Source organism: Furipterus horrens, unplaced genomic scaffold (assembly GCF_987537825.1).
Source record: "Furipterus horrens unplaced genomic scaffold, mFurHor1.1.pri manual_scaffold_6, whole genome shotgun sequence".
Lineage (NCBI taxonomy): Eukaryota > Metazoa > Chordata > Mammalia > Chiroptera > Furipteridae > Furipterus > Furipterus horrens.
The window spans coordinates 54,863,802-54,887,924 of record NW_028327176.1 but is presented as its reverse complement, the minus strand read 5'-3'; the positions used below and the strand labels follow the sequence as shown (position 1 = coordinate 54,887,924).

Below are 24,123 nucleotides of genomic sequence, written 5' to 3'. Positions count from 1 at the left end.
CCCTGGCCTCTGCCCACTAGAAGCCAATAGCGGGAGATAGTCGTCATACTCAAAATATCCAAACCAATGAAGTTATTGATGAAAATGAAAAATGTGTCTTTGCTTTATGGAAAAAACTAAACAGACTTTTTGGCCCACCCAATATATGTATTTTTACTTCTTACCTTATTGCATTCTACAGGCTTGATAATGGTGAACCCTTTTAGAGTGCATACTAAGTTCCAGACAAGGTTCTAAGTGCTTCACACATATTAACTAATGTTCTCCTCACAACAGCCCTGGAAAGGGGGTACTATTATCATTTTTACTTTATACATGAGGAAATGATGGAATTAGAATTGAAGTTAAAAAAACAAAACTAGTCTGATCAAACATAACACCCATATAACTGAATCCAACAATTAAAATATTTATTAAGGGTCAACTATATCCTAAGTACTAGGTAAGGATACGTCCTGTCCTAGAGGGGGAGACACACCTAATAATGCACTAAACACAAGGCAGATGGGACAGACACACACAAACAAAGGGAGAAGGCGGCAAAGGGAGCCCAATGCCTATGATCGGAACAAGCCTCTCCCAAATGCTGGGAAATAAGGGGCCCTCAAAGTCATACCATTATTAGTCAGACCCAGGATTAGTCCTCAGTGGGAATCATAATTCCACAGCATGTCTGTGAGCATCTGGCAGGGCCCTGCACATTTGTTCACCCCCAGAAAGAAGCCCTGGGGCCAACTCTTTCTTGCTCCCCAAGTGATTCCTTGTCACTGATCCTTTGCTCTGCACTCCAGGAGTCTGGGGTAGCTGGACTGGGCAGGACCGCCCAGCTCCTCCCCATTGACAGGGACACAAAGTCTCAACAGATCACACAAGGGACCTGACACTAACGTTATTTTACAAGCAGAGAAGTCAGCCTTTTTTGTAGAGCCTGTCTGTACATCATAAAATTTCAAAAATTCAACAGGCTCATCACCAGCATCAACGTGGTTTTTGGTCAACATCAGGAACACACATAAATACCAGAGAGCTGGAGTCTAAAGGATCCCTGGAGCCAATGCATCAATGACAACCCCCACCTGCAACTCACCCCCTGCCCTCTGCCTGCCCCAGACAGAGAAGTCCAGGGGGGCAGCCCTCACAGGCCCAGGCTGCTTCTAGTCTGGAAGGCAAGAAATGGACCCCATTCCTCAGTGCTTTCACCCACACCACAGCTTCAACTATCGCCTGGATGCTAATACGTCTCAACCTGTAACCCAGACTCTAGTCTCTCAGCCCCTTCAAACTCAGGTTGTCCCAACAGAAATCATCACCTCTCCTTCAAGCCTATATTCTCAGTGACCATTGCCACCAAGGTAGAGACCTGAGTTGTCCTCATCCTACCTTCCCTCCTCCTTGGAGGCCCTCAAACCCACTCACTCTGAACCCCTCACCCACCCACTCTTTCAGTCCAGACCCTTGTGATTTCTTGCCGGGCTCAAGATATCTTTCTTAGAGGTCCTCCACCAATTTGTCCTCTCCACCAGAGGTCATGAGAGTCCGTCAGAAGCTTTAAACCCCTCAAAAGCTCACCATTACCTAAGAGATCAAGTCAAACTCCCAACCACAGCTCACTGGGCCCTGCAAGATCTGGCCCCTGCCTGCCTCTCACCTTTTGTTCATCCCCACACATACCCCTCCCTTTTTGCTCTCCCCAGACCAAGATCAGTCTCAGCCACCAAGCTCAGGTCTCAGCACAAGCACCACCTCCTACAGGAAGGCCTCCATAATGCCTTTACCTCAATCTGTGTGACAGAACACCTGTGCCCACCTCTACTGACATGCTGCGTACCACAAAGTGTCGTTAGTTTCCTTCAATATCTTTTCCATTGGATTGTGAGCTCATTTCTGTGTCCCCAGACCCCAGAGCGGTGGCTGGCACACAGTAACCATTTGACAGATGAAAGACAGCACCCTAGGAGCCCAAGCCCACTGGGCCACATCCCTTTGCCCTTCCCTGCCACCCAGGAGGAATTACCGACACAGTCGCAGGTGGGGAACTCGGCCTGGGCTCTCTTGGCAGGTGTGTCCAGCAGACTCTTGGTGGGTGTGTCCAGGTACTTAAGAGGTGACTCCAGAAAACCACTGAGGGTGGGTGTGAGTGGGTTCTCGGCCTTGGTGGGTGTGGCCTCCTGGCCTCCCTCCTCTGAATGGAAGCAGGTGGTTGAGAGCACGGTCACAGCTCCTGAAGACTCAATCTTGATTTGCTTGGGGGAGCGAGTAGCAAAAGGGCTCTCAGAGGCTGGGAGACATGTTGGCTGGTTCTCAGGATCCTGAATGGGCACAGACAGGGGGCCAGGAAGCCCAAAGCTATCCCCAAATTCGGCTTCAAACTGCCGGATGAGCTCTTCCAACTTGTCATCGGTAGGGGGGAGAGGGCCAGCAGAGCCTGACTGAAGGGTTGCCATGGGGCTGGGGGACCTCATTTCCTGAGTAGGGGGCAGCAGGCTGTCCCCAGAGGGACTAGGTGCAAATAGCGCAAGAGAAGGTTCTGGGGGCAGGGGGACAGCAGAGCCCTGTGAGGCAGGGACAGGGGCAGGTGGATGTGCCTGCGCATCCTCGGGGGCTGGGGTCCTCAGCCCTTCTAGGACGATTTGCCGCAGAGGTGGGAAGAGAGGCTGTGCTTCCCGTGGCCTAGACTTCTTGATCTGAATGGGCTTCCGGACAGTGGGCTTGATCCCAGGAGTGGCTTTCTCGGCTCCCAGAGGACCTGCAGCTGGTGTCAGGGGCTTCTTCTTTTTCTCCTTGGGTGGTCTGTCCAGAGGCCGCGGGACGGGTGAGCTTGAGGGTGTCCACCAGCCGGGAGCAGGAGACTTTGCAGGAGCCGGGAAGGAGGCATCGTGGGCCTGGTCCAGGAAGAGACTACGCTTATGGTGGAGGTGCTGCTGCAGGGCGGCCTGGGCCTTCTGGTGCGTGTTGGGCTCCACAGATGGCGTGGGAGCCTCTCTCTGGAGAATGGGGGCTGGGGCTGGGGAAGAAGAGGGTGCCTCAACCTTGACTTTGGGCTTCATGGGCAGGGCCTCGGGCCGCTTGAATACTGACTGGATGTAATCACTGGCAGTGCCCAGCAACTGCTCCAGTTCCGCCATGGGGTCAGGGCTTGGGCGGGGCATGGGCCAAGAGCTCCGGGGAGCTGCTGGTGGGGTATCAGTGCCCCAGGCTTCGGGAAACTCTGTTCTGGGAGTGGCTGGGGGTAAGGCAGGGCTGTCAGGAACAAAGGACGGGGGCTCTTCAGGGGGGACCGCAGGCCACGAGGGGGCCCGGAGGTAGGATTGGGGAGATCTGAATGGGGCGGGAGGGGACAAGGCCTCAGGAAGGGGGCGAGAAGCCTGGGGGGTGCAGTGGGAAGGCTGGGGCAGGGCAGAGGACAGCTGGGTGAGGGCTTCGATGGCGATGGCAGTCTGCAGGCTTATGTTTCTTTCCTTGGCGATACTCAGGGCGCTCTGGGACAGGGGCAGGCCCTCTGGGGGAGGGGGAGGCACCTGGGGGACCTCTGAGTTGAGGAGTGGCCTGTTGCTTGGTGCTGGGAGGCCAGCCTCACTAGGAGGCGGAGTCCCTGGGAGCCGGGGCCGGTCCTCCCCTCCCTCCACGACCACGGACTTGATCTTCCCCTCCAGCCATTCGAGGTAGTCAGGGCACTCTGGGCCATCGCAGTTGCAGTTGGGCGGTTTCATGCCGTGCCGCGCGAGGGCCAGGGCTGCCTGCAGCGTGTCCAGGTCTTCGCCGCCAGCAGCACAGCTCTCAGGCCCTGACCGAGGGCCCCTGCTGTTGTTCCCGGCCTCGCGACTCATCTCACGGTTGAAGGTTTCATAGAGCCGGGTGCTAAGGGCCCCGTAAGAGGACACAGCTTCGGCCACAGCCGAAAAGGCCACCAGATCGTGGGCATCTTCCAGGCGAGCAGTGTGAGCTGGGCCTGGGGCACCGTCCCAGTCGGGCTTCTGGTCTACTCGCCAAGGACCTGCAGCCGCCAGCAGACTGGGTCCAGCGGGCTCTCTAGCACCATTGACCGGCGCCCCTGAGGTGCTTAGCTGCCTTGAGTCCCCATGGTACACTGGCCCTGAGTCCATCTGACCTGGAACAGGTCCATCAACTGGGCTGAGCTCTGAGCCTGTCTGGAGAGAGAGGGAGAGAAAGAGAGAAAAGGAAAAAGATGAGCCATAATATTTGAAAAGCTTGTCCTGCTTCACACCACTAAGATGAACACCTAATTCCTGTTTTCCTGGTAAACCTTCTCTGTCTCTCATAGAGCTTGAACCTCAGCTCACCTTCCCATGTCTCCTTTCCCAGCTAGTTGCATGAGCAGAAATGGAAGGCAGATTTAAGAGCTCCTAGTGCCGAATTCTGATTGCTGCTCAGACGTTTTAGAGCCTCAGACTAATCACACTGACGAGGGTCTCCTGAAACTAAGTATTTATTAAGGATACACAGAAAAAGGCCTTGGAACTTGCAATGACCAAGGTGACAGGAGAACCATGTTGATTTTTTTGTGTGTCAGAAGAGAAAGAAAGCTATCCAAGCGCACCAAGTAACAATATGTCATAAGTGTAAAACAGGTATGACAAATTTGATTAGATTAACAAATTGAACCAGGACAAGGGGTCATCTACAGCTTCGCAGTGGGAAGGAACCCACAGTTCTTTCCTTTGCCCATTACTGTCCTCACTTAAGCCAGGCTGAGTGCAGAGTCTGGGACAGGGCAATGGTCCCAGCCCCAGGCCTGAGGGAAACATGGAGGATCTGACACAACATGTGTTTTGCCTCATGCTGAGCCAGTCTTGTTAATGTCAAGCCCATTACAGCTTGGAAGAAGATCCAGGCCCCTCCCCAAACCCAGGGAGCCAATGTCCACCAAAGCACACAGCGGAGGGAGGGTATGAGAGGAAAGGGGGCCATGTCCAGCAAGTTAAAAGCTAACACAAAGATGCAGAATTGAGTTTGCAAGATTCATCCCTCCAGAAAGGAAAGCTCTTCTTTTCAGTAGAACACCAATTTAAACAATATATAGAAGGGATGATGGATTTAGAAAGTCGTCAGTGGATATACAACAAGCAGGTGAAAGTCTGACAAAGGCACAGGATACACACATGGTCTCAAAACATGTCCTCAAAAGTTACTTCATTACAACAGTAATTTCAAAATGGAAAAACCTGGGAAACACCACCTTTACCGAATGATCCAAGTTATCATCATCACAAATATCAAGACAAACCAACATCATATGCCTCTTGTTATGATGCATAGCAAAGGCTATAACTCCAGTTACATACAACTTCAGCCAAGACCTATAACCTGAACCTAATCATGAGAAAACATCAGATAAACCCAAACTGAAGTACGCTAGAAAGTACCTGGGTTGCCCCTTTCACCAATTTCAAAGACGAGGAAGACTAACATCTCTCTCAGCTTACACAAGACTAAGAAGACAGGATAGCAAAATACATGCTCATGGGTTAGACCTGGGACTGAGGAAAAATAGCTATAAAATACCTCATTGAGACAACTGATGAAATTTGAATATGATATCGATAAGATCATATTGTGCCCATCTTAGTTTTCTTGACTTGGATCATCATACTATGGTTATGTAAAAGAATGTCCTTGCCCTTAGGACACACACACACACTGAAGTATTTAGGGGTAAATGTTCATAGTTATCTCCAACTTAATTTCAAGTGGTTCAGAAAAAGTTATAGTCATGCGCTGTTTAATGACTGGGATATATCCTGAGAAATATGTCATTAGGCGATTTTGTCATTGTGCAAACATCATAGTGTGCACTTACACAAACCTAGATGGTATAGCCTATTACACACCTGGGCTATATGTTATACCACCACTGCATGTGTGGTCCGTTGTTAACTGAAATGTCATTATGCAGCAAATAACTGTCCATGCATATGTAAATATATGCATATTTGGGGAAAAGCAGCCCTAGCTGGTGTGGCTCAGTGGATTGAGTGCCGGCCTCCCGGTTTGATTCCCAGTCAGGGCACATGCCTGGGTTGTGAGCCAGGTCCCCAGTTGGGGGTGTATGAAAGGCAATCACACACTGATGTTCTTCTCCCTCTCTTTCTCTCTCTGTTCCCCTCTCTCTAAAAATAAATAAATATTTAAAAAAAGAAAAAAGCAAATAAGGCAAAATGTAAAAAAAATGGGTATGTGGGAGTCCCAGGTACTCTTCTTGCAACTTTTTTGTAAGTTTAAAAATTCTATTGAAATAAGTTTAAAAAAGAAATTGGTCCCTCAGGTAGAACATAAGGGTATTAAACAGGTAACCAAAATGATACGAGTCCCCAGTCTGTCAACCATAGCAATCATGGGTCCCAAAGCAGTGTTGGGAACTGGGATTTGGGATTAGCCCGGTAGGAGGTGAGCAGAGGCCCCAGCCTGTGGTTGCTGCCCCATCCTTGTCACTGCCCCAACTGTGAACACAAAGGACCTTCATGCTTTTCCCCTATTTTTCTGAGCCTTGCCAATGCAATCCTCATTGCCTTGAATGCCTTTCCCAACCTCTGTGAGCTTACTTTGGTTTATCCTACAATGTCACCCCACCTTGACCTGGTTGGCAGAATTACCTGTGGCTCTTCCCCCTGGATTCCCATGGCACCCGAGAGATGTCTCTATTAGCACTTATCATATGCCACTACTATTATTCAAGCAGCTGCCTCCCTCACTAGTTGGTGGTTCCTTCGAGGCAACGTCCAGATCTTCCTGCCTTCTGCCTGTAGCTGCTCAGTAACACATTCTCAGTCCAGTGAAAGGCCTTCCACCCCCACTAGCCACAAAATATGCCAGCCTCTCCCGGACCCTGGTGGAAGACTAGGAACACACACCGTTCCTCTAGAAGTGTGGCTGATCACCCAGTACTCCCTTCCTTCCTTCTTAGAAACCTAAACTAATATGGCTGCAAAGGCTACAAAACCCAAGGTGGTCAAAGCTGACTTGCTCACGATTAAAGCCCAAATGAGCACTCATAAGCAAGAAGAAACATGAGAGAGAACTGTGAATTTACAGAAACACTACCAGGAAAAACAATGCTATGTGACCTGAGGCTTCCCCAAAATGGCCAAGACAACAAAAAGGATTGAAAAAGTTATTTTGGTGTGTGAATGAGAATAAGGAAGGGGCTAAGCCTGCTCTCGTGCCTCTAAATTCCCTGGGAAGGAAAATGCTGAAGAAGGAAAAAGAAAAGAAGGAAGAAAGAAAGAAGAAGGATGAGGAAGAAGGAAGAAAGAAGGAGGAGGAAGAAGGAAGAAAGAAGAAGAAGGAGGGAGGGAGAAGGAGGGAGGGAGGGAGAAGGAGAATAGGAAGAAGAGGAAGAAGAAGAAAGGGAAGGGTATACACAGGTATGAGGGAAGTGAAGCCAGGATAGGTGGGAGACTAAGGAATTCTAAATTCCAGTTTCCTGGCCAGGGGAGCCCACTCATACACTCCTCACACTTGCTGGTGATCCCGGAGGAAACTTGCCATCAGGGGAAGGTGCCAAAAGGTGGGTAAAGGACAAGTGTTGTCTCAACTTTCAAGACACTGAGTGAGGACAGCCCTAGGTAAGATTTCTGAGTGGGTAACTAAAGAAACTACAGGAGACAGGTTAAACAAAGGCCATCAATCAACCCATTAATGTTGAACTAATCTTACGGCTTTGTGTCATGTGGTTATTGGAGCAGAAGATGAGGAGACATCCTGGCTGACAGGTCACAAAGTCAAGTGCTGAGGGCCAAATCTGCCACAGATCTGTTTTGTTTTGCCTATAAGGGTACCCTCTGCTTTTCGAAAGTTTGCATTATGCTGCTTTGTTTTTATTAAAGACTGACATGAGTATGTGTTTTTGCTTAACTGGAAGAAAACCACAGGGGATTTTAACTTTTACAAAAAAAGGCAAAGAGTGAGAACAGCACTCAGAATTTGTTTTGCAGTGAGTCACTACAGAGGCAGCATGCACCAAGTGGCAGGAGTGGCACCTCCACCCTCCTTCTCCAGAGTCTCAGTATCAAGTCGCAATAACTTTGAATTGTGTCTGTGAGAATCAATGCTTTATCTAGATTTGTTCTGTGCATCCCTCAGCAAGATGTGGCCTAAAGTATCAGAAAAGCTTACGAAAACGCTTAAGGATGTTATGCTTAATATAAAACTGGACATAAATCAGTGTATTTGGTATGATTTGGGAGTTTATTTATTGGAGCTGGGAACGCTCAATTATTTTTCAATAAAAAATAATAGTAATTCTACACTTTATGCCACTTCAGTTTACAATAGGTTTCAAAGAAACATTCTAGACTTCTGGCCAAGATAGAGGTGTAGGTAGACACAATTCGCCTCCCTCCACAACCATAAGGAATAAACGAACTCAAAACTAAAAACAACCAGAACTACCAGAAAATCGAACTGCATGGTAATTCTCATCCAGACACGCAGGAGGAGCAGAGCCAGGGCAGAGAGGATGCAGTGTGGCAGCGGTGGTGGCTGTAGCCAGCCGGCAGAGAGTGCAGTCAGTCACACAATATAAAAGTCAGAAGGGACACCTGGAGAGTGACCCCTGCCCCTGACCAGACCGTGCAGCTCATGGTTCCAGTGCTGGGGAAAATAAAGCCTCATTGCTTCTGACTGTGAAAACCAGTGGGTATTAAGGCGGCAGAAGAAGCTACCAGTCTCTCAGCAGAGCCCGCTTGTTTAGAGGGCCCCCAGAGTCCTCAAACATCTGCAAACCCACCCACCCTGGGAACCACGGCCAGGGCAACAGCTGGAGGGGTGCCAGTCTAATATGGGAAGCAGGAGAAGTGCATGGAAAAGGGGCGAGAGCTGAGCAAGAGGTATTGTTCCTTCTCAGATCCCTCCCCCACATGTAGCGCCACAATGTGGAGAAACAGATCACCGTGCCCTGACTAGTACCTAAGGCTCCGCCCCTTACAATGTAACAGGTGCAACAGCTCTACCTAAGACACATAGGCAAATACAGGAGCCTGTCAAGTTGAGGAGACAGAAAAGTATGGCCCAAAAGAGGGAGCAGATCAAGGTTCAGTGGGATAACTAAGCAATGAGAAGACAGCCAACCTAACAGATGCAGAATTCAAAACAATGGTGATAACGATGCTCACAGACTTAACAGACATGCTTGAGTATGGCAAATGCATAAGGGAAGAAATGAAGGCTAAGGAAAATCCATATGAAACCAAGGTGAAGGGAAGGAGGTGGAGTTTCAAATCAACAATTTGGAACAAAAGGAACACATAAACAGTCAACCAGTACAAAATGAAGAAACAAGAATTGAAAAAAATAAGGAGAGGCTTAGGAACCTTTGAGACAACTTTAAATGTGCCAACATCCAAATCATAGGGGTGCCAGAAGGATAAGAGGAAGAGCAAGAAATTGAAAACTTATGTGAGAAAATAATGAAGGAAAACTCCCCAAATTTGGTGAAGGAAATAGATGTACAAGTCCAGAAAGCACAGAGAATCCCAAACAAGATGGACCCAAAGACGACCACACCAAGACACATCATAATTAGAATGCCAAAGGTTCAAGATAAAGAAAGAATCTTAAAAGTAGCAAGAGAAAAGAAGAGAGTTACCTAAAAGGGGTTCCTATAAGACTATAAGCAGATTTCTCAAAAGAAACTTTTCAGGCAAGAAGGGACTGGCAAGAAGTATTCAAACTGATAAAAAGCAAGGACTTACAACCAAGATTACTCTATCTAGCAAAGCTGTCATTTAGAATGGAAGGACAGATAAAGTGCTTTCCAGACAAGGTAAAGCTAAAGGAGTTCATCATCACCAAGCCATTATTACATGAAATGTTAAAGGGACTTATTGAAGGAAAAAAACACAACTACGAGCAGTAAAATGACAACAAATTCACAACTATCAACAACAGAATCTAAAAAAATAAAAACGAACACAAACCAAGCAAACCACCAGAATAAATACAGAACCATAGATGTAGTGATCATTTGGAGGGTTATCAGCTGTGAGGGAGAAGAGGGAGAAACAGGGAAATGGTGCAGAGATTAAGAAGCATAATTGGGAGATTTCCAGCCAATATGGAGGTGTAGACAGACACACTGCGTCTCCCTCCACAACTAAGAAGAAATTCAACTACCTCAAAACTAGAAAGAACCAGAAGTTCCAGAAAGTCAAACTGCATGGAAGTCCAGCAAACAAAGATATAAAAAAGAAATACTCATCCAGACAGGTAGGAAGGGCGGAGCTGAGGCGGAGAGGATGCGGTGTAGTGGCAGCAGCAGCAGCAAGGGCAGGCTGGTGGAAAGTGCAGTCACACATTTTAAAAAGTCAGGAGCGACACCTGGGGAGCGTTCTCAGCTCCTCACTAGACCTAGCAGCTCACGGTCCCAGCACTGGGGTAAATCAAGCCTCATTGCTTCTGATTGTGCTGACCAGTGGGGATTGGGGTGAAGGCAGAAACTGCCGGTCTCAGCGGAGTCCGCAGACCCACCCACTCTGGGAATGACAGCCAGGGCAGCAGCTAGAAAGGCACCAGTCTGGTGTACAAAATGTGAGAGTGCCTGGAAAAGGGGCGAGTACTGGGAAGGTGGCATTGTTCCCTCTTGGACCCCTCCCCCACATACAGCGCCACAACGTGGTGAATCAGGTCACCCTGTACTTTTGAATCCCTAAGGCTTCGACCCTTTCAACGTAACAGGAGCGACAGCTCTACCTGGGATGCGGAGGCAAACAAACACAGGAGCCTGTCACAATGAGGAGATAGAGAAGTATGACCCAAAAGGGGAAACGGATCAAGGTTCCAGTGGGAGAACTAAGCCATGAGGAGATAGCCAACTTAACAGATGAGGAGATAGAAACCTAACAGACACAGAATTCAAAACACTGGTGATAAAGATGCTCACAGGCTTGACAGATATGCTTGAGTATGGCAAACACATAAGAGAAGAAGTGAAGGCTATGCTAAGTGAAACGAAGGAAAATCCACACAGAACCAATGGTGAAGGGAAGGAAACCAGGGTTCAAATCAATGATTTGGAACATAAGGAAGAAAAGAACCATCAACCAGTGCAGAATGAGGAAGCAAGAATTGAAAAAATGAGGAAAACTTCCCAAATTTTGCAAAGGAGATGGACATACAGGTCTGGGAAGCACAGAGGGTCCTGGCCGAGTTCGACCCAGAGGGGACCACACCAGGACACATCATGATTGAGATGCCAAAAGTGAAAGATAAAGAGAGTCCTGGGGGAAGCAAGAGAGAGGCGGAGAGTTGTCTACAGGGAGTTGCCTCTGATTTCTCAGAGGAAACTTTGCAGGCAGGAAGGGGCTGGCAAGCAGTATTCAATGTGATAAAAGGCAACCTGCAACTAGGATTACTCTATCCAGCAAAGCTATCATTTGGAATGGAAGGGCAGATGAAGTGCTTCCCAAACAAGGTAAAGCTAAAGGAGTTCATCATCACCAAGCCATTATTATATGAAATGTCAAAGGACTTTACTTAAGAAAAAGAAGATCAAAACTATGAACACTAAAATGACAACAAACTCACAACTATCAACAACTGAATCTAAAAATAAAAACAAAATCCAACTAAAACCAGAACAGGAACAGAATCATAGGTATGGGGATCATTTGGAGGGTTATAAGCTGGGAGGGAGGAGGGAGAGAAATGGGGAAATGGTGCAGGGATTAAGAAGCATAATCGGTTGGTACAAAATAGACAGAGGGAAGTTAAGAATAATATAGGAAAAGGTGAAGCCAAAGAACTTATATGCATGACCCATGGACATGAACTAAGTGGTGAGGGACTGTGGGAAGGAACAGGAGTACTGGGCAGAGCAGAGCAAAGGGGAAAAAAAAATTGGGACAACTGTAACAGCATAATCAAAATATACTTTGCCAATGTTAAAATCAAATTTCACATGAAACTGAGATTTTCTTCAAGGTCCACATGTCTGCCTGGCAACTCTGTCTACCACTCCAGCTCACACCAGCCTCATCATTCCACACTGACTCTCTGAAACCAAGGCCAGGGGTTAGGAATTATTTATCAACTGCCTGAATTATCGCTTTGTTCACCTGTGTTACTTGCCAAGCCCTATACGCGTTGGGCTTTGTGACTCGGGCTATATACATTCACGTTTTACAAGGTCGGCTGTGATCCCTCTGTGGGCCAGCTACAGAGAATTACAGGCTAAGCAGGCTGGCTCACCACGGGCTGCACAGACATATCTCAAGTACAGTCGAGTCCCTGTGAGTCTCTGTAAGGCTACAGGTGATGCATCAACCAGGGGAAGTCTGCCACACTGCTCTGTCCTCAGAATTTCCCTGTTCAACAGTTATCAATAATGATAGCAAGGCATGTTTACCAAATAGACAGATGCTGAAAACGGGAGGGATAAACCTATGTTAAGTGACAGGACCAGGTCTGAAAAGTCAACAACCTGGAGAGAAAAACAATCTAACAGGGTAAATAGGGTCCTAGGCTGGGGCTCCAAACCACACCTGTGCAAATGAAAGATGGAAGAAATGCATCACAATGACTATAATCTACAGTGAGAATTACATTTTATACCATGAGCTATTATATACTTATATAAGTGACTACTCTGCAAAACAGTATTTCTCCTTACTAGATCAATGACTCCCCCCACCCTCCTTCTTGCAAGTTGCATTCTATAGTCCACTAACGAGCCCCGACCTGTAGTTAGACACACAGACCTGACCAGAACAGGACCTGTGGCAGAGGCCGCAATGGCCCTGCTCTGCCCAGACAGTCCCTGCCTGAAACATGGGCTTCTCTTTGGGGCTGCACCCTCTGAGGGGACAGAGAGGAGAGCAAACCGGACAGTTCAAAACCATCAAAGGAACAGGTTCCTTTGGTTCTGAAGAAGACAAAACTCAAGGTTTTTAAGCATCTGAAGGTCTGTTGTTTCAGGAAAGAATTCAACTTGTTTTGAGTGGTGCTAAAAGTGGAATTAGGAAATGGGTAAAGGGGACTTGTGGCCAAGATGGAAGCCTAGACTGACACGCTCCATCTCCCTCCACAACTAAGAAAGAATACAACTACCGCAAAACCAGAAATAACCAGAAGTTCCAGAAAATAAAGCTACATGGAAGTCCAACGTATGAAGTTATAAAGAAGTGGTGCTTGTCCGGACAGGTAGGAGGGGCGAAGCCGGGGCGAAGAGGTCAAGCTGTGCTGGTGGCAGCGGTTGCAGCGACGGCGGCAGGACGGTGATAATCACAGACACCCGTATATAAGGGGAGGCGAGAAGCGCCTGGGGAGCACCCCTGGCTGCAGACCAAACCTGTCAGCTTGCGATTCCAACGCCGGGGAAGGCAGACCCCCCATTGCCTCGGACTGTGAGGGCCAGAGGGCGTGAAGACGGAGGAGGAGGATTCCAGTCTCTCAGAAGAGTGAACCGCAGGAATCCATCTTGGACCCCCGCCCCCACACAAAGCGCCACAGTGTGGTGAGAAGGGTCACCCAGTAGTGAGGTGTGCAGGGGGCTCTGCCCCCTATAGTGTAGGAGGTGTGACAGCCCCGCCAAGGAAGCAAAGGTAAACACAAAATGGTCAGGATGGCACTGATCATGATAGAGATCCCAATCACACAGCTGACCAGCGAGCAAATATCTAATCTAACGGCTCAGGAGATAGGAAATCTTTCTGAGGCACAGTTCAGAGCTTTGGTTATACGAATGTTTACAGACCTAACAACAGATCTTAAACAAGATGGGGAAGGAATGAAGGCTAGTCCTGCTGAAATGAATGAAAACACATACAAAACTAGTAGTGAGGGAGAGAAAGCCAGGGATCAAATCAACAAATTGGAACATAGGGAAGGAACAAACAGTCAAACAGTGCAGAAAGAGGAAATGAAAAGTGAGGAAAATGAGGAGAGGCTCAGAAACCTATGGGACAGCTATAAGCGGGCAAACATCCAAACCACAGGGTTACCAGAAGGTGAAGAAGAACAACTAGAAATTGAAAAATTATGCAAAAAGATATTGAACTTCCCTAACTTGGGGAAGGAACTAGACTTACAGGTCCAGGAAGCACAGAGAGTTCCAAAAAGTCTGGACCCAGGGATAACCACACCAAGACACATTATAATCAAAATGTCAAAAATTAAGGATAAAGAGAGAATCTTAAAAGCAGCAAGAGAGAAGAAGAGAATTACGTACAAAGGGGTCCCAATAAGACTATCAGATGATTTCTTAAAAGAAACTCTGCAGGAAAGAAGGGACTGGCAAGAAATATTCAAAGTAATGAAAAGCAAAACCCTACAACCACGATAACTCTATCCAGTGAAGCTGTCATTCAGAATAGAAGGGCAGAGAAGGTGCTTCCAGGACAAAGTAAAGTGAAGGAGTTCATCAGATCCAAAGCACTGTTATATGAAATGTTAAAGGGACTTGTTTAGGAGAAAGAGGATCAAAACTATGAACATTAAAATGAAAACTGTATCACAACAACCAACAACAGAAGCTAGGGAACTGAAACAAAGGCAAACTAAGTAGGCAACAAAAGTGGGAAATGAATTATAGGTATGGGGAACATATTGGGGGGAGATGGTACAGGAATTAAGCATACTAGGAGGGAGTAGCGTAGATAGGAAGATGTTGAGAAGAACTACATGCACAAACAATGGGCATGGACTAAGGGGGGGCGGGAAACTGGAGAGAAGGGAGTCACTGGGTGGAGGGGAACAAAGGGAATAGAAATTGGGACAACTGTAACAGCATAATCAATAAAGCATATTAAAAAAAAAAAGAAAATGGGTAAAGCTTTAGAGATTACTTTAGCTCATTTATGGAAGAGTTTTAATATTTAGGGATACTTAAAATGTACCGAACACCCTCTAACAACCAGGAGGTAGCAAGCTCTGATCAATGGAGGTGTCAAAAAGAAAACCAAGCAGCCCTGGCTGGTGTGGCTCAGTGGACTGAGTGCCGGCCTGCAAACCAAAGGGTCGCCAATTCGATTCCCCGTCAGGGCACATGCCTGGGTTGTGGGCCAGGCCCCCAACGGGGGCATATGAAAGGCAACCACACATCAATGTTTCTGTCCCTCTCTTTCTCCCTCCCTTCCCCTTCCTCTAAAAATAAATTCTTTATAAAAAAAGAAAAGAAAAAGAAAACCAAGCAGTTATGTGGTGACTGTTGACAGGCAATGCTAGAAGAGGGTGGGGGCTGTTTAGGCTCTTTCAAATTCCCAGCTCAGATGTGCCCCAACACTAAAACCCTCCAGTTTCTCCCTCAATTGTCACCCCACTCTGGGCGTCGGCAACCACCACACTCTGAGGATGCTTCTCAATGTCTGCCCTTTGTCTGAACCTCTCAGCTGACCTCCAGCTAACCCCCACCCCTGGAACATGAGTCAGCAGTCTAACATGGAACTGAATTCCCCCTCCCCACCTCCAACTGCTCCTTCTCCAGTTCTCCTATTTTTGTGAGTGTTCTTGCACTTACCAATCTCTCCAACTCAAACATCATCCACGTTCTTCCAATACTCAGTCCCCAGATCCAAACAACTCTAAACATGGATGCCTCTCTATCCCATCTCCTCCCTTTCTGTTCTTGCTCTCCTAATTTGAACCTTGGTGTGTGTATACATTTTTAAATTTTCCAACCTGACAGTGGCTCATTTAAGCAACTCTATACACCCCAAGTCCCTTTCCTCATCATATATGTATGTGCACCCACACACACAATCTTTTCTCCACCCTACGATCTCTGTTGTTGATCACATCTCGCCCTCCCTCAAGACTCCTGGCCACCAACTTCATAACTCTTCCTTGCTCAACCTTCATGTTTTAAGAATGCCACGTACATGCACCCAGTGCTTAGCATGTGTGACAGATTTTGTTTTTCAAAGATGGTCACTAAAATCCTTCTATCCCACATGCATTTCTGCCATGGAGAGGTGGGGGTCTACATTCCCTCCCCCTGACTCCAGCTGGGCTTGTGATGGTGGCGGAAGTGATGCTAAGTGGCTTTAAAAGCTAGATTACACAAGGCAATACAGCTTCTGCCTGGTTCTCTTGGGACACTTACTCTTGGAGCCCAGCCACCACACTGTGAGGAAGCCCAGGTCACATGGAAAGACCGTGTGTAGGTGCCCAGTTGAGGTCCTAGCTAACAGCTGGCATCACCTGTTAAATATGTGAGGCAAGATGGCCTTTGAGGATTCCAGTCCAGTCATCAAGCTACCTCTAGCTTTTAAGGGTTCCCATTTGATGCCATAAACATCAAGGAAGAGAGACAAGCTACCCATGCTCTGTAGCTTCTGGACCTGTAGACCCTGTGAGCATAATAAAATTACTGCTGTTTTATGCCACTAAATTCTGGGGTGGCTTCTTACCAACAATAAACCAGACTGTTTATTTTAGGAACATCAAGAAGTTTATAAGGTGGAAGGCAAGAAACAGACCTATAAACAAACAAATGCCCCTAAAGCATATCAGCGCCGTGAAAACAGTCTATACACGGTGGTAGGGGTCACTTCTCTCTGGGCAGGTGAACATGTGTGTCAGGAAAGTTTTCACCTTCAGGATGAGGCTCAAAAGATGGGCAGGTGCTTTGGAGGAGGGGGAAGGAGGAGGAATTCCAGATGGAGGGACTAGCATTGCAAAGGCACAGACTCATAAGAAGGCCTGGCAGACTGGGGAAGGGTAAACTACTGGCAGGGAAGGGTAAGCTGTTGAGCATGTCTTGAGCATCAAGTGTGGGGAGGGCAGGTGTGTGACGCACAGCATGAACACAATAGAGCAGATTTACATTCCAGGATGGGCACTCAAGTATTCCAGCAGAGCAAGGACTGCAGAGTCTAAGGCTGGTGGCCTGAAGACCATTTGGGAGATGAATGCCACTATCCGGATCAGTGATAACAAGGGCCTGAACTAAGGCAATCACAGAGAGTCAGGGATAAGGCATGGTTCTGGAGGTAAATGATTCAATGTAGAGGGTGAGGTGAGGAATGAAATCAATCCCTCCTGGTCAAGTCCCCCATGGCCATCCTGCCCAGCACAGGGTCTGAACCAGATCCCACAGTCAGCACACTTTCTGCTGGGCATCTTTTCCTTAGATTGTATTACCAACTACACTGTGAGCTCCTAGGGGATGAGGCTCCCACCACAGCTTCAGAACCTAGCAGAGAGAGCTCAGTATGTGTTCAGAAAAGAACTGCTACTTCTTCCTCCCCAGACTTGGCTGGTACAAGCCTCTTCATCCCACGACTTTGAGAGGTTGGAGAAGTGAGGAACTCCACTCCTCAGACACCTCATTTGGTCCGTAACACAGCTGGAGGTACAGAATCACCACCAGGTTTTCCAGGTCTTTCCCAACTCTTAGAGGGTGAACACCCATCAAAACCAGATTAACAATCCTCTAAGAAAGAGCAACAGAAGGGCTGTGTGAAGATAAAGACTATTTATCTTGAGACAGCAAAGTTCTCATTGACCATGTAGCGCCTCTAGGAAAGGGGAAATCAGAGGAGCAGAGTCCCTACGGCTGTCCTGTTGACTCTCAGCAGTTAAGTATCAATTTAGAAGACACAGGTCCAAGAAGGTACTTTCATCCAGGATGAAAAGTCTGCAGTCAACCTCCCAGTGGCCAGGAAGCAGGCCAATGCCAGGCACATCCTCCAAAGTGGAATCTCTAAGAATGGATTCTCAGGGGATGGCTGCTCCCTAACCAGCTGGCCAATAAATCCCACCCAGTACTTTCCAGGCCACCAGCACCACCAGCTCAGCTGTTCCATTTCTCCAGCCACTGGCCAAGGAACTGGACTTTCCAGCTCCACCCTCTGCCCAAGTCCTGGAGCTCAGTGTCCACCTCCATGCAAATTCCACTCCTTCTTCCCCTCCCCACTGATGGACAGCTCCCCTCCTCTAGTAACACATGGGTTGTATTCACAGCATGTTCTGTCTAGATGTGATCAATTACTCATCTCCTAAGAGGATCTCCCCTCTTCGATTTTTTATAAGATGTTATTTATTTATTTTTAGAAAGAGGGGAAGGGAGGGAGGAAGGGAGAGAAACATCCATGTGTGGTTGCCTTTCACACGTCCTCCCCTCTTGGGATTTATTAATGAAAAAACGGAGTGAGGAAAGAGACTTTTAGGGAAAGCCTTGGAGAGAATGTGCACACTGGCCAGTTGTTTTGCAAGTGAGAGAGAGAGAGAGAGAGAGAGACAGACAGACAGAGACAGAGTCAGAGTCAGAGAGTGTGTGTGTGTGTGTACACACTGTCTAGCTGGTCCTGTGACTGTACTCTGCAGACAGCAAATCTTGGAGGGTTACGTCTAACTTCTTGAGACTATCGTGTGTTGGCAGAGGGTATTCTTGTGTTAGGTGAGGGATGTACTGGTTCTTGTGGTTACTGTGTACATATTAAGTAAGACATTTTCCTCCTACAAAATGGACAGACAGCCCTGGCTGGTGTGGCTCAGTGGATTGAGTGCCTGTCTGCAAAAGGAAAGGTCACCGGTTCAATTCCCAATCAGGGCACACGCCTGGGTTGCCAGCGAGGTCCCTGGTTGAGTGTGCGCGAGAGGCAACAGATCAACGTTATCTCTTGTACATAGATGTTTCTCTCCCTCTCTTTCTTCCTCCCTCCTCCTATCTCTAAAAATAAAATTTAAAAATCTTAAAAAAAAAAATGGACAGACAGAGCAAATCTCTCAACAGCTGGGGTGATTGATGCTCAGGAAAAAGCTGAACTGAGGCCAAATTCCCTGAGGTCATCATATCTGGCAGAAGTGTGGGACTATGACTATTCATGCCCTCTCACCCAATAATAATTAATGTAGCTTCAGGGAAGAAAGGAAAAGAACAGGAGGAACTAAGAAGAGTCTTCACATAACTCTAATGGAACACTCTTGTGATGTACTGAATATCATGCTAATCACTGCACACTCATTTAGCTCCTCCAATCATCACTAACTCCTACAAGGTAGAGACTTATCTCCATTGATGAGGACACAACACAGAGAGGTTGAATAACTTTCCCAAGATCAAACAGCAATCCAGAAGGGCACAACTATTTTTAACCACTAAGTACTACCCTTAATCTTATTTCAGGAAATTAAAACAAAATATATAAGACAACAGAAGAAGTAAAAAGTTACGTGTGCTGAAGATTTTCCCAGAAGTATTAATAGTAAAGAATTACAAGTAACCTAAGCACCCTACAATAGTGGAATGGTTTTAAAATGTTATAATAGTTCATGAAAAGATGATAAGAAATAAATATATGAAAAATACTCAACTTCATTAGTAATCAGAGAAATACAAAATAAAACCACTGTGAGTTCCATTTTATATCTAGTATACAGAATTTAAGAACAACAATGCTTAGTTCAAATCTTGCCCCCACCGCTTACTAGCTCTGTGATCTTAGGCAAGTAACTTAACCTCTCTGTGCCTCATTTCTTCATCTGTAAATGTGTGGTTAACAGTTGACCTCTCTGTGCCTTATTTCCTCATCTATAAATTGGGGGTTAATAACAGTACCTAACCTCACTGGGTTATCATGAGGATTAAACAAGTTAATATATGAAGAACACTTCCAACAATACCAGGTACATTGGGTGGTAAAAAGTACCATAAAGAGAATTTTAGTTTAACACCAAGTGCTGGTGGCATTTAGCAGAAAGTTTTCTAATACACCACTGGCAGACGACATAACAGAACCACCATTCTAGAAAGGTCTTATGGTGCTACCTTTCAACGTTGAATATACATGTATCCAACAGTTCTGCAATTCCACTTATAGAGAAACTTTGCACACATGCATCCAGAGACGTGTACACAATGTTCACAGCAGCATGATACATCAAAACCAAAATGCAGAAATATTCTAAGTGCCCAGCAATCACAGAATGGACAATGGAATATTTTACAGCAGTGCAAATGAATGAACTGCAGGAACATGAATGAATCTCAGAAACTACACTCAGTAAAAATAAATAAACAAATAAATAAATAAATAAATAATAAAATAAATAGCAAGCTTCAAAAGATTATATTCTACCAATTCAATTTTTAAAACTCAAACAAAAAATTAAATGTACCATATAAGAATAAAACACGTAATTAAAACTTTTAAAACTGATTTGAGATTTTCCTTGTTCCTTAGACGAAGAGTGTGGCAAAAGTCATAGTAGTGGTTATCTCTGGAGGTGACAAAGAGGTACAGGATTGGGGAAAACACCCAGGTAGGCTGGCAACATTCTAATTCTTAACTTGGTTAGAGAATTCACATGTGTTTATTATTATGCTTCATCTGTTTAACATACAGGCATTTGTCGGAGATATTGCAGGTTTGGTTCCACACCACTGCAATAAAGTGAGTCATAATCTTTCTGATGGTGGAGAATCTTGCCTTCAATCTGTTAAAAAGAAAAAGAAAAAAGACACAAAAACAAAACCAAAAAAAGAAAAACAAGCAACATCTGTGAAGCTCAGTAAAGCAAAGTACAATAAAATGAGGTATGCCTGTATATAAAATTCTAGGTCAAGTATGTGTTTCAAATTTTATATAAGAAAAATTACAATATTTCATCAGTAGATGTAGAACTGCTTAAAATATATAGAATGAGAATGTATAAAAACAGGGAACTGCCTTAAATATAAAAATGAAACTCAGGAATATATTTGTACTCATAAAAAAATGCTGAGGATTTTCATGACAGGGTAAGAGGTTATACTATTTGAAGTGGAAAAAAAGAAACAGGATTCAAAATGTTGCCCAATTTAAGAATTCAATTACATTAACAATGCGCACACACAGAGGGGGGATTTTCATAAACGTCAACAGGACTCATTCCACAGTCTTCAGAATTTATTGTAGGTATTACATTTTTATTGGGGGTGTTGGTTAAGAAGAGAGTAACTACAACACACCTGAAACTCACAAACTATGCCTTGAACAAGGACTGGAAGGGAGCCTCAGGGCAAGGAATTTTGGGTGCATTTTCTTTCTTGCTATTTCTGTTGCTAGAGTTGTTACAACACACATACACAAAATCACACGTGTGCGCAAAGCAAGAAAAATTCTACAAGATGAACAGCTCACTGGGAAGGAAGACAGGGTCTGGTTGAGGTGGAGTGCTGAACCGGAAGCCCCCCCTCCCCCCAAAAAAGTGCTCTGTGACTTGCTGGGCTCCAGAGTAAAGCCCTACAACTCCGACCCACGCAGAACTCCCCCTCCCCCGCCGCTTGGTCCTCCCCTAAGGCAAGCCGTGGCAGGAAGGGTGAGGGTGAGGGTGGGGGTGGGGGTGGGGTGGGGGTGGGGGTGGGGGGAACCGAGCCGCAGGCTCTGCAGGCTCCCCACCCCCAGCCGTAGAGCTGCGCCCAGGAGCGGGAGCCAGCGCTCTGACGGAAGCCCCTGCCTCAAGCAGCCGGTGCTGGCGGCCGGCGGCGGCGGCCAGCGTGAGGAAACTGAGCCGACCACATCTGACGCCTGGCGCAAGGAGCGGCAGCTGCCTCCAAAGCCGCCCGCATACGAGAAGCAGGTCAGGACGCTGACGCTGACACAGCTCCTGAGCCAGACAGCAAGAGCCCTGACTCCCTAACACACACACGGATACACACGCACGTGCGCGCACACACGTGCATACACACACGGGCCCTGCTCCGACAGCGCTCGCTCGGTACAGGGCCCAAGCCACGCAGTGCACGTCTCAGGGCCAGAAAAGCCCCCATGGTTCCCAGCGAGGGCGGGGATTCCCACAGCTCCACCCACTCTGGCTCACACCCAGTTCTCACCACTCACCTCCTACCCCAAAGCCTAAAATGCTAAGGACAGGAGAAAGGGAACACCGCAAACGTCAAGTCCACTGACCTTGGCTAATGGTCCCATGCACTCTCCCTAAAGGTGCTCCGAGACCCCACATAACCCACTTACCGTTTGAGCATGTCCAAAGGGCAGGGGCTGGAGAACCACCATGACGACAGCGGCTAACAGTTTTGCGTGCCGGATGCTAAACTCTGGAACTACGGATTAAGTAGGCACTTTTTATGTATATATGTAACCTTTCAATTCTTCCAACAAGCCAACAACCATTTTAATGGGTCAACGAATGAAGCAGAGAGAGGTTAACTAACATACTCGAAGGCTCACAATTACCAAGTGGCAAAAGCTGAATCTAACATCTGAGTTGATAGTGGATACCCACGGCCTCCCAGCTGCCAGGGTGCTCATCTTTTGGAGAATAAGCTCTCTCGTTCACAGGGGACTCAGTAACTATGGATTTCAGCTTCTCACTTGGACCCCTGGAGAGTGAGTTTGCCTCCCTGCATTCCTTTCTCAAGGACTCAAGAAGACTTAAATTTCTTTCAAAGAAATTAAATCTTTAAGCCACCACCCAAATATCTGGAGAAAAAGATATTTTTTATTGGAGGAAGCTTCACCCATCAGTCATAAAACCAATTTCACTAGGAAATGGAAAAGGGGGAAGCTGCCATTTAGGGAAGCCTGGTGCTGTCCAGAAGGCAGCAAATTAGGAAATGCGGATAATTCTATTTATCCTAAACCTCTGGAAAAAAAAACACACACAACCCCGTGTAAAGTCTCATTATCGACAGTCACTGCTAGTCTGTTAGTCCAGAAAATTGAAAGATGCCACTAATTTGGGTTCTTGTACATGTCTGTCTCAAAGTCTTGTCTGCAATGTTGGAGAAAGAACAGTCGTCTTCCTTCCAGCCTCTCTGTGGCAGACCCCCACTCTCCTGCCCACCCCACACGTCCCTCCAACCGATCCGGGTCCTCCACCATTCTCTCAGTGTCCTCCCATACAGCCCCTCAACAGAGCTGGTCTCCACCCCTCCCCCCTCGCCCTCACAGCTCTTCAGGAAACCTCACTTCCACCCAACACTCCATTGCTCAGCCCACACCAACAGCAAAGCTTCCTTTCCGCTGGACTGCTTCTCCAGCTACGGACACTTTTCTACTTGGGTGCAACTAAACCCAACATATTTAAAACCTAACTTAACACCTGTCCCCCTTTTCTGGGCATCCTGAGAATGCCCTTCCGTCACCTTGGATGTCTTCCTCTTTATGCTTCCATATGCAAGCAGACCCTAGCCCTGCCCACTGCTCTTCTTTAGAGTATTTCAGATCTGCCTTCTTTTGGTTTTCTCCTTAATTCCTGCGGAGACAAATTGCAGTAGATGAGATGGCTCGCTCACTGACCATCCCCCTCTGCTTTCACCCCAGCACTCCACTGTTGGACACATATTCAACCCACTGAACCTCAAACCCACGTCCCCCAACTCTCAGGCCAGGGTGCCTGCTAATTCACATCTCCAATCTTCTCTTTTGGCTCAAACAGTAAAAATAAACAAATAAAGAGGTAAGCAAATAGACAAATGTATCAAAGGCAATAAAGACCTTTCTATCTTGTAGTGAGACTCCTAGAAACTTAGGTTTATATTTGCACTTCAAAAAATCTTTTCTACACATTAGTGAAAGCTGAAAACTCAGGATGATGGCAACAGTTTGATAAATGGTGATACAACTCATAGACCATTATACCGTCATCTAAACCCACACAAATCATAAACACTAAGGGAAAATATTGAATAAGATGGGAAGTAAAAATAGCAGAATACCACACTGTACGTGAAGGTTATTACAACTATGTAAAACTATGCATGCAAATGACAAAAGAGGGAAAGTAATTTTAAGTGGAAATAGCTGTAGAAGCCCCATAGAATCATGAAATTTCACCTACTGATGCTACCAGCACATTATGGCAATCATACCTTTCATATATGACACATATAATTGTGTATTCATTCATTTATTTCTTCAACAAATAGGTATCGAGCGTCTACTACTTCAGTGTCACTTTTAGGCATTGGGGATACACCAGTGAGCGAGCAGTCCCTGCCTCATGGACAGAGACTTTCCAGATACTTAGATCTGTCCTGGGTCCCATTCAAAAACAGGTTCCTTTAGGTAGACAGTAAAACACTATCTCTAAACGTGCTTGGCAGCATGAATGTTATGTACTCTGTGGCTTTGAGTATGTGATGAATTCAATGAAATTCATATTAACTGTGAGTTGATCTCTGAGTGAGCTGCCCTTTGTGTAGTTACTGATATAGAATATCAAAGG

At 46.5% G+C, this 24,123-nt stretch overlaps 1 protein-coding gene across 3 annotated transcripts in view; it reads right to left on the bottom strand.

The window, feature by feature from the left end:
• Positions 1-24,123, bottom strand: part of TET3 (tet methylcytosine dioxygenase 3) — a 111,325-nt gene that overhangs the window by 50,487 nt on the left and 36,715 nt on the right. For all 3 annotated transcript variants that reach the window (XM_090281526.1, XM_090281527.1, XM_090281528.1), the window contains one exon: positions 2,015-4,148. In XM_090281526.1, coding sequence (XP_090137652.1) covers positions 2,015-4,148 — 2,134 coding nt within the window. The remainder of the gene's footprint in view (positions 1-2,014; positions 4,149-24,123) is intronic.